The 11,841-nt window shown below is 31.8% G+C and overlaps 1 protein-coding gene across 3 annotated transcripts in view; it reads left to right on the plus strand.

Moving 5' to 3' along the window:
* Pcdh15 (protocadherin related 15) overlaps window positions 1-5,682 on the plus strand; it is an 802,311-nt gene extending 796,629 nt beyond the window's left edge. For 2 of the 3 annotated variants that reach the window (XM_033766624.1, XM_033766625.1), the window contains 2 exons: window positions 1,241-1,346; window positions 4,951-5,682. In XM_033766624.1, the coding sequence (XP_033622515.1) occupies window positions 1,241-1,346; window positions 4,951-5,502 (658 nt within the window). In that variant the 3' untranslated portion in view covers window positions 5,503-5,682. Of the gene's footprint in view, window positions 1-357; window positions 429-1,240; window positions 1,347-4,950 lie in introns of all 3 variants that reach the window. The other variant, XM_033766623.1, reaches the window with a different exon arrangement.
* Window positions 5,683-11,841: the final 6,159 nt, after the last annotated feature.

Genomic DNA, 11,841 nt, shown 5'->3' on the forward strand with positions numbered 1-11,841 from the left:
ATTTTATATTTTTCCTCACTGCTAAAGTCAGTTAATGTAAGTTAAGATACACTTAAATTTTCTGTTCAGAAATTTTGATGTTATCGAACATCAAAAGAAGTACACATCTGAAATATTTAACATATTTATCATTAGGGAAATTTTACTTCAACTTTCTCTAATAGCATCTCATAACCTAACCTTACTTTATGTAAAACAATTACAGCCAAATTGTATTAATATGTTTAACTAAATACTTATAATTATTTCAGCAGAAATATTTTGAATGTTTTTGAATTCCAGGTGTGGTAATCTTACGTTGAGCTGAAATATCTTAATAATTGGTGTTCAAATGCAATTTCTCTTTTTGAAAAATAGGAGCTATCCATGGAGTCTGGAATTGACCCTGGCCAGGAATGTGGACAAGATTATTACAGTTATGATCATGGGTACATCTTTGAACTTTTACTGAGAATCTCATTTCCTTTCATAAATAGTAGGGAATTATTAATTATTACTGCTAGAATTTTAAAAATAATTTAGTTTCATATTTGAAAATGAGTAATGTATATACCTTTATATTCAGTCAGGTTTTAATCATTTTTCTTCATCAACATTAATTATAATTCTAGGAAGTCTGTGATAAAATTAGTCAAAATAGTTTAAATGGAAATTAGAAGTCAAACATATTTGCTCAATTCCTGAATTCGCCATTTTTGTCATCTGTCTTCTATCCATGCCTGCAGTTTTGACCAAGATCTACTAAGAAAAAAAGAAAACATAGTTCAGAAGCCTGAGTACTTTGAAAGCTAGTTCTAGCTTTCAAAAAAGAGGGTGAAAAAAATGGAAATATCATTACAGGCCATCTTTGAAGATAACTTTACTATAAATATAGATTTTACAGTCTGAACATCTTATTCTGCTTTTAGAAAGGACCTAATTTGTATCCTGGTTCTTCAGTTAAATAAGAAACATTATGCCTTTTGCCTTTTTCCACGTTTTAATTTCTCTAAAACCTTATGCATGAAATAACTGATCTCTTGTTGTTATTCCAAAGTACTATTGTGGGGAAAAAAATGTTGTCATCAGGTTGTAGTTCTCACTGGGTAGTTTTATAATTAACTCCCTAGGAGCCAAGTAGGTGGTGCAAAAATAGCTGTTGTGTAAATGACGAAGAAAAAGAAGAAAATTGAGCTCACTTGTGGTAGATTTTACACAGATCATATGAAAATATATTGAAAGTTGTAAGTCTGTGTTACAGGTATGAGATGCCTCAATATGGAAGTCGCCGCCGACTGTTACCACCAGCTGGACAGGAAGAATATGGCGAGGTGGTTGGTGAAGCTGAGGAATATGAGGAGGAAGAGGTAATTATTATAATTTTATTACATGAGGCATTATTATAAGAATAACATTTTAGTGCTCTTTGACTAAAGAGTTATTGACTATTTCAGTTTTGATGCATCCTATCCTTTTAGGACTTGTTTTGCATCATTTTATCCATCTCATTGCCCAGTCTATGGAAGAAAATTATAAATAGTTCAGTGTATTCCCTTCTATGAATTCTTTTTTTTTTTTTTTTTTTTTTTTTTTTTTTTTTTTTTGGTACCAGGGATTGAAATCGGGTCCTTGCACTTGCAAGGCAGGCCACGGAACCGCTGAGCTAAATCCCGGGCCCTAAATACGTAAACATATGATAAAAGCTATAAAACTTTAATGTCTAAAATCCTAAATGTTGGGATATAGCTCAGTGGTGCCATCGCCTGCCTTTTAAGCACCAGGTCCTGAGTTCAATCCCCGGTACAAAAAACAAAACAAAAAACAAAACAAAACCAAAAGTCCTAAATGTTGCTCCATCAAGAGGATTGTAATCAAACATTTTTAAAATTATGGGATATAATGCTCATTTTGTTCCTTCACAATCTAGCCTATCTAAAAATCATGGAGAAACAATCTCCATCTTTCAACTATTCAAGAAAAATAATATATCTTTACCTATAGTTGTGTGTTTTTTTTGTTTTTTTTTTTTGGTATAGGGGATTGAACTCTGGTCCTCGCTCTTGCAAGGCAGGCCACCGAACCGCTGAGCTAAATCCCCTGCCCTCTTTTGAAGGAACTAATTTAACTTGAGTCTTTTTTATCAAATTCTTATACTTTGACTACCATATATATTTGGAAAATTGCTCTTGTTCCAAAAAATTACATTCACATTCACAAAACAAATAAAGGGCACTGTAGCTCTCATCCATTGAAAACTCAAGAAACCAGAGATTTCAGATAAACTATCACATTTTCATGATTTAAAAATAAAATTCTAAGATTTTACCTAAAGGAACTACCATGAGCTATTAACAAAAATCTAGAGATAGAAAATGGAAGAGACAGTGATTAATTACCTCATGGTCTAGATTTCAGAAGAAATTTTGAATAAGAAAAAATTATCACAAGATTGTGATGTTATAAAATATAGCCAAAATAAAATGATTTATTCCTTTAAATCAATATCTGTAGGTAGTGGATAATTTTACGATTGTTCTCTGATACCACTTATATAACTTGCATAATGCTACCCCCGGCAGGTTCATTCCTGCTGTGTGTGACAAGGTCATATCATAACTATCCCCAAGCTGACACCACAATTGCATTTTCACAATTTTCAGGAAAAGCCAAAGAAAATTAAACCAAAAATTGAAATTAGAGAGCCTAGCAAGGAGGAAGAAGTAGTTGTAACTATTGAGAAACCACCAGCAGCTGAACCTACATATACAACCTGGAAGAAAGCTAGGATATTCCCCATGATCTTTAAGAAAGTTAGAGGATTAGCTGATAGAAGAGGCATCACTGACCTTGAGGGTGAAGAGTGGCAGAGACACCTTGAAGGAGAAGAAGACAAAGATTATTTGAAATTAACTCTAGACCAGGAAGAAGCCACAGAAAGCACTGTAGAATCTGAGGAAGAATCATCAAGCGACTATACGGAGTATAGTGAAGAAGAATCCGAGTTCAGTGAGTCTGAAACCACAGAGGAGGAATCTGAATCGGAGACTCCCTCTGAGGAGGAGGAGGAGAGTTCCACCCCTGAGTCAGAAGAATCTGAATCCACAGAGTCAGAAGGAGAAAAAGCCAGGAGAAACATTGTGCTAGCAAGAAGGCGGCCTGTTATTGAGGAGGTCCAGGAAGTCAAAGGGAGAAAAGAAAAGCCTCCTGAAGAGCCAGAAGAAGCGCCTGTTGCGGAGGAAGCAGCAGAAAATCACAGAGGAGAGAAGACTGAGTTGGCCCCTTCAGAGGAATCTACAGACCTTGAGGATCAAGACGTCCCGGAGGAGGGCAGTGCAGAGTCAGCTGCGGTGGAAGGAGGCATAGAAAGTGAAGAGGAATCAGAAGTAGGCAGTAACAGCAGCATTAGTGAAAATCAGGCTGGAGGCCCCTGGGGCTTTCAGGTGCCAGACTATGACAGAGGCAAGAAGTCTCCAGGAGTGAACTCTGAAGTTTATAACACAGCACTTTAAAAGAGATCGCAGTAGGTGGGAGCTTTGCTGTGATGAATGCTCTTGTGTGCAGTGCTTACGTGTGTTCTCTGAAATGTCTCTTGAAGGGGAAGAGATTAACCATGATTTTGAAGCGTGCCATAAAAATGAACAGGCTACCTAAGTAGATTTGTGGATTAGAATATGTTAGGTTAAACTGACTAATCTTTTCCGTTCTAAAAAGGAAAATATCTAATCAGCTAGCCAACATTTAGTTTTCCAGAACAATTTCTATTAATGCAATGTGATATTATATCTCATCAGTGTTAATTTTCTACTGAAATAGGTGGTGCTAAATACACACCTATGCACATGCCTACATGCATGTATATTTAAAATGGTATACTGTATTTATGTTTGCAAAATAGATATGACAGTAAGCTGCAACAAATGAGATCCCTTATAATCTGCTTTTGCATATACATACATTTCATGTGGCAAAAGTTTTATCAAAGCCATCATGAATATTTTCGAATAGGTCTGTATCTGCTAATTTCAAATATTAGGCATTAAATGAAACAAAATTTTAAAACTAAAAAGTTTCTGCCATTATGTTCTGATATGAGTATAAATTAATTTTTTTAAAAAAATGTAACAGCGATAGCACTTTTTTCAGGTTAGCTACAAATCAGTCTGGTTTACTCACTGCAAAGTATAGAGAGTGCACATACTCAACAGTATGTGAAGAAGAATATAGTAGTCTTTAAAACGTGACCCTTGACATTTCTAATGTCAATTGGCAAAAGAAACCCGAATGGTGAAATGTTCATTGTATTCCAGTTGCTTACAAAGGTGAAGTTTAGAATAACTAACTTTTCCTTTTGGGTACTGCTTAATAAATTGTGCAGGTTGGGAAGATACTTCATTTTAAGTAATCAGAGATCTAAATGGGATGACTCAGAAAAATACGATACTTCCAGTAAATAACTGCATTAAATATACAAAATTTTTGGCTAAGAATGGTGAATAAATTTGTACTTATATTATTGTGAATTTAAAAATAGCTTTAAAGTATTTGGAATAAAAGCATTAGTGCGAACAGAATATCTGATATAATTTATAATATATAATATTCAATATAATATATTATATTCATTACTTGAAATGTAATTTTCCTTAGTACAGCAGCTGTAAAACAATGGATCAGACTCAGTTATATAAAAGTAATACACTTTTCTTTTCATGTAGAGCAGTAATTTTATCTCAAAGAAAATAGGGGATTCCTGGAAAGCCTATTTCCTGTCTCAGCAATACTTTATTGGACATATTCAGCTTTGAAGTTAATGTGAATAAAGAGTTGCTTCCTTCCACCACTCTGTTCTTATCCACCTTTGACTTTGACATCTTTCTAAATATCGTTGTTTTGGATTTCACAGGCACTGTGGCCTTTGTCTTTTTAATTTCTTTGATACTGACTGAGTTTTTTGTTTTTATTTTTTGTCAGTGGGCAAGAAAAAGAATGATGAAGTTAGTGGTTGATCGAGAGTATGAGACTAGCTCTACTGGAGAAGACAGTGCTCCTGAGTGTCAGAGACGCCGTCTTCACAACCCTAATATCCACAGCAGTATCAATGGCAATATATATATTGCACAGAACGGCTCTGTGGTGCGAACACGCCGTGCCTGTCTCACTGAGAACTTGAAAGTTACTTCTCCCGTCCGACTGGGGAGGCACTTTAAGAAATTAGACAAGTTGGCAGTGACACATGAGGAGAATGTTCCTCTGACCACGTTGTCAAAAGGACCATTTTCTACTGAGAAAATGAACAAAAGACCAACTCTGGTTACATTTGCACCTTGCCCTGTGGTGACAGAGTGTACAGCAGCGAAGCCCTTGGCAAACAGGCTGAAAAGCACAGTTAACCAGGAGTCCATGGTTGACAGTAAGGACATCAAGGACATTTTGGAATTTCATGGTGACCACACACAATCAGATGATGAAGAGCTTTGGATGGGCCCCTGGAACAATCTCCATATACCAATGACAAAACTGTGACCAAGTTTTTTAGAAGTTATTTTAATTTTTACTTCGGTTTTTAATGAACTGTGCTTTTTATTGTCACTGAGAAAACAATGTATGGAATTTATATCATTCACACATACTAAAGCTAAACTATATGCTTTAAAATTTTAAAAAGGAAAAATTTGTACACACACTTGTATCAATTGTTTCTCTCAGAAAATCTTTTTGGACAGACTCAATTCACTAAATAACATATTTAAAAACAGCTGTCTTTTGGGGTTGACAATTATTTTTCATTTAAATAAATAAATAATTTACTAAGTAGTCCTTTATATTTTGTTGATTAACATATATTATGACTGATTTCTGGATACACAGCACATTTTTCAGTACGTACAGTTTTACTTTTTGTAGACAAAGGGGGAAAACATTAGAAGAGATTTATGGGTAGCAGTCATATAATTGTTGTTTGTACTCTCCTTAGTTTTTAAATGAAGTTTTGCAATAGTAAAAGTGGAAATCACCTGTAAATTATTTCAAATCATAAGCTTACATTTTCATTGTTCATTGTAAAATTTTGAGATGTTTACATCTACTTGTTAGACATATGTGTGTTTTTATATATAACATATGTGTATGTGTTTATCTTTGAAAGAACACTTCAGGTCGTATCTCTTTTAGAAATATAACTTACAATTTTATCTGGTGCCCCCTACTTCTACAAATATTCTATCCATGTTACGTATAAATGATTTAGTTTAGTTAAATCATTATTTTAAGCAACACAGAAATTTCACCCTCAGCAGAAGCTTACTAAAATGTGGCAAAGGGTAAAATAGGCAACAATGCATGTAGAACCACAATTTCATTGTGGAAAATGTGATAAGGTCAGAGAAGTTTCACCTTAATACCACTGGACATAAATATTTTATAAATCTAGCATTAAAGAATTTGGTAGGGTCAAAAATTTATATAATAAATGCCATGTCTCTAAAGACTATAAATCCATAATTTTGAATGCATTATTTTAACTTCTCCCAGCTCAAATTTATTTATAGACTACTATGATGCACATTTTTATATGCCTGTTGTCTTAGAGCCAGAAAATTATTGCCTGAGTATTTTTTATCACAGAACATAGCCTTCATTTTTAGCCACTGAACAAAGCACAGTGTTTCACCATTAATAGAAGGTAAAATACATATAGATATGTCCTTTGAAAAACAGACACAAAAATATATAGCTATGTCCATTGAAAAACAGACACAAAAACAAAAAAATATTGCCTTGTTTGTTGTATATCCCCCAGATGTATAAAGAATGAAACAATATAGTTTAAGAGAATTCAGAATACTGAATATGTCATAGTATGATATATACAGCTCACCTCAAATTTTTTTTACTGTATCGACCAAGCTCAGTTTCCAGTTAAATTTTCTCATGCATGCTTATTATATGGTTGCAGAATTGAAAGGTATATTATTATTTATTCCCCTTATATGCTTAATTTTTAAAAAATAGTTTATTGTAATTCTGTTTCCCTGTTTCCAAACTGAGTGAAGCATATCAACATAAACTTGCCAACTTATATGGATATTATGTTTTTATTTCATATTTCCAAAGGTATTTGAGATCAAATAGAGTTACATCTTATTTATGTATTTAATTGAGAATTAATTCAGTCTTAAATTTTTGTGAGAAATACCACCAGCATTAATAGAAGCTTGTTAAAAATACAGTATCATGTCTACACCCACCAGGCCTACTAAATAAGTATTCACATTTTCATAAGATCTAAAGTGTTTTTATGAAATTTTGAAAAGCAATGATCTATAGTTTTGAACTCCAAGGCTTACTACTTCAAGCACCAAAGCAATTGTTTTAGTATAAAATATTTTGTATACATATTAGATTAAACATTACATTTCCCTATTAACCTAATTAGGGATCACTGAATATAATACATTTTCATATTTCAAAGTCTAAACTAACATCCCATGACATTGTCTCTCCATGCAGCTTTATATAAAGATTTTCTTTTTCAATCTATGGCTATAAAAGTTAGTTTTTTTGTTGTTGTTTTGTGTTTCTCAAAAGTTTTCAAGCTAGTATCTTAGTATGAAAGCTTGTGTGTTTGTTTTGCTTGTTGTAACTAAAATATCATTAAGCCTAAGATGCAGGTAAGGTATGTGGAACAGACAAAGGCTTTATGATTCTTAGAACTATTATTTGGTCACTGTAGGGATCTGAGCACTGGTCAGGAAGTCTGATGTTCACAGAAGACTAATGTTCTGGTGTATGAAATACCATTACATTTTCTAGTATATGTTTTACAAAGGAAACATGCAAATATTACAATTTGTAAAATGTACCTATTTCAGAACTTTCAAGTTGATTATTTCAGAAAAAATGATCACAAGTTAAACTGTCACTTTGTAGAGATAGTAGAAAGATAAGCATTCTTTATTCAGAGCAACCAAATCAAATGTTTGGTCAGTATTTTTTGGCAAAAGGATAAAGAGCACCTAATAAGACTGAAACATTTGAGTGGTCATTTTGATGGGACTTTGACTATCCTACAAATCTCTGACTCAGGACTAAAATTGTAGATTACAAGAAAAATACTCAAGTATGTTTAATAAGAATGTTTCATATAAATGACCTTTCTATGTAAACGTCTCTTAAAAATTTTTATTATTTTTTTAGAAAGGCATAAGGATTTTTGTTGTTCTTAATCTACCCAGCTTTCAATAAAAGAGGAGAAATAGCAGATTATAGTTGAATAAGATTAGATGAGAATAAAACTATGTAATATTTTTCAGCCCTTTGATTCAGGAGGTTTTATGGGCTTTAAGGGAAAGATGAGGGAAATGGAGAAAATACAGTCAAAATGACAGGGTAGTTGTGTTTCAATAACCATCAAAAGACAGATACTAAGCTCTATCTCTATATTTGTCTTATTCATTAATTAAAGAGTCCAAGAGTTGTCATAGAATTATAAGTTTAGATTGGCCAAAGGCATCTTTTTAAAATACAGGGGAAAAGTTTGCTTTAAATTTTATATATGGTATATCATTCATGTTGATAGAATATGTTGTTAACAGTAATGTTAAAACATGTTATTTACCCTAAATGGTTCTTCCAAATGGTAATGATAGCTATTGAAATATTGTTAACAACATTTATGTATCATAGAACAAGAAATAATTGAATATTGATTCTTGAAGGCCTTTTCTTTTTTTATTTCATGAGTCTTACTTTCTCTTGTTCTTGGTTCACTGTCTGCACTTTATAACAGGAGTGGGACTTATACACCACTTCAGTTAACTAGTAAAATAGGCAAAAAGTGATTAAAAATCTATTCTCAGGGCAGATGCCTCTTGGTGCCTGCAAATAGCACAGCAATGAGGCTGAACCATTGATTCAAATAATATCGAGGACCTTGAATTTTTATTGATAGGTTTTCCCCTGTTCTCAAATGATATATGAAATTTTTTGTTGTAGTAGTTCTTGCTCTTATTTTTTCATTAGTTAACTTTTGTCTCTGTGGTAACAACCTTTACTTTTAGATTGGTATTTTTTTCATTGCAATCTTAGTCTTAAATTTATAGTAAGATAAGCTCATATGTAGACTTAAATATTGTCTACAATTTGAAAAATTATCAACACATCTATCTGTTTCCCAATTTCTTTATCCAAATGCTTGTTCTTCTTTAATAAATATTGTGTTTCTGTAAAAAGAATCTAAATTAGAAAGTTTAAATTAAAATCCATTGTTAAACATTACACAATGTTTCAAAAATAAATTCCCATTAAAATGATTTCTCATTATTCTATCAGGTTGGGATAAAAATCAGTAACTACTTTCCCATTTTCATGTTTAGTGTTTCAGTTTAATAATAGAAAAAGGATTCCCTGCAGACTCTTATCTTACGACAACATGGAGAAAAAAAGAAGTGCATTTTAAACCCCTATCGACTCCTTTTATCTGTCTTATATTCATGCCACCAAGTTCTAAAAAGAGACTGTTTTTCCTATGCAATATTTATTCATAAAATCATTTTATAAACATTTGAGATTTTCACATATGTTCAGCCAATTCGGGGTATAGAAATGCTAAACAACAGCATAAATGTGTCAAGAAGCACAGCCAACATAAAGCTACATTATATATTTTTTAACCTGGTCGAGTTTGATGTTTCAAAGACTCATGATTTAGATACCAATATTTCTCTATATCTTTTAGCTATCGTCTATTTTTCTGTCTGTCTAATATCTATCTGCCTATCATCTGTCTGTCATCTACCTATATTTATCTGAAATATAATCTTATTTCCATAAACACATCATCTTGCCTAACTTTACTCACATTATGATCATTTCAGTTGTATATTTATCTCAATTAAAATTAAAAAAAACAATTAAAATTAATATGTGTAAATTGTCCAAAACAATCATTTTAAACAAAGAAAGAAGTATTGCCCTTTCTATTGTGTTATACCAATTTATTTATCCAGGAATTTTATTTATCCAAGCATTTCCAGTGCTTAGTACACCTCTTAGCATGTCACATTTGTTTAAAAATAGTATGTTAAATAGATAATATTCACTCTTACTCTGTCTCTGGACTCATCGTTTTACAATTTATTCCACTGGAAAATGGCAGCATTAACCTTCACCTAAATTAGGAGATAATTGGACATTTAATTTGAACCTATTTTGCCATCTCTAATATATATGTAGAAAATAATTATGAAGTTGCCTTTGTGTTCTTCACAAAGATTTGTCTGGATTCCAATATTTTAGTGGCTCAATGCCTGTGTAAATTTTATTGACCATTCCACATTGTAGTTGTTACAAAAATTCATTTTTCCATGGTACTATTAAAAGAATATGTTTTTTAAAAGTAATAAAATTAAACTGTAGTGTTTTTTGCTTTTTTGTTTTTTGGACTTTATTTTTAAAGAATATAAACTATTAAAGTCAATTTTTATTTTTATCAGTACATGTTAGCAGGATATAATGATTACATTCTTTGTAGAGAGTTGGTACATGTATATGAAATGTCTTAATCTTTTTATCATCCTCGTCCCCCTCCCACAAATGAGCTTCTGCATAATTTAATAAAAAAGAATTCTTAAAGAGCATCACACAAAGCCAGAGCCATAAGGAGGATGGTTCAATAGTTTTTTGTTTGCTTGCTTGTTTGTTTGTTTGTTTTAATCTATGGATCCAGGGGAAGGCTTGGAAGTGTGTCCTAAAATATTTATAGGTTCCATTTGAGTATCATATGTACACTTTTATAAAAATAATTGAATTAACAGTGGGATTTGTTATGCCAATAAGTAGGTTTTTACACAAATCTAGGTTATATTCAACTGTTCTTTTTCTCTAACTCAACAGTATAATTACAAAAGGTGTTTTCAAATTATCAAAATATATGACTGTTTTTCTATTTCCTCTTTACATTTTATTCCTCATCGGATATTTTTGTTTTGCCATCTCCTACATAGGATTCTGGATTTTCTAATCTTGCAAAAATACTAGAGTAAAATAAAGATAAAGAGGAGAATTTTGTATAGGTTAAGCGTACACAAATGATATAACCCAAAATTTAATTATACACATATATACATAGTTAAATGCATGAATAAAACAATATATTAGTATCAAAATATTGTTTTCATAGATACACATCACATTGGATTTACATTTATCAGTATTAGAAATTGCATCTTTTTTCCAGGGTACAAATAGACATTCGTAAAATACTAAGAAATGTGTTTTTAAGGAAGAGGATCATAAAGTTATTTATTCCAGATGCAAGAATATATTACAGATTAATTTAGAATAAATTAATTGCACTTAATTTAAAAAGTTTAATTAGACTAATGTCTATAATTGAGGTATCATAACTACAACTTACTTGTTGAGTAATAATTATAGGCTATAAATAAAATTTAAAATCTAATATTTTATTCATATCAGGTTCTAGCTACTGAGAGACAAGTTAGGTCAAAGAACCACTGTCTTGACATTATGGCTGAAGTAATCTGGGTTCTAAACTATAAGTATTCTTTGTTTAATAATTCTTTGTTTCCCAATGTTTTTATCTGAAAAGGAGTTTGGAAGATAAAAGGGGGCTCTAGTAATTCCTATGTTTCTATATTACATTTGTCACATTTCAAAACTCTCTGATTCCATTTTCTTACCTATAATAATTAGTTTGCATATAAGCATCCTATAATTTTTATTAGGAGAAGCTGAAATAATTGGTACAATATTACCTTGAAACAAGCAAGATTTATAAGTGCAACTGTGCTTTAAAAACAGTTCTGTCACACCTTAGAACCAAAATTTCTTAGGGTGATT

The sequence above is a fragment of the Fukomys damarensis genome, unplaced genomic scaffold (genome assembly GCF_012274545.1).
Source record: "Fukomys damarensis isolate Sample0158 unplaced genomic scaffold, DMR_v1.0_HiC HiC_scaffold_20, whole genome shotgun sequence".
NCBI classification, from domain to species: domain Eukaryota; kingdom Metazoa; phylum Chordata; class Mammalia; order Rodentia; family Bathyergidae; genus Fukomys; species Fukomys damarensis.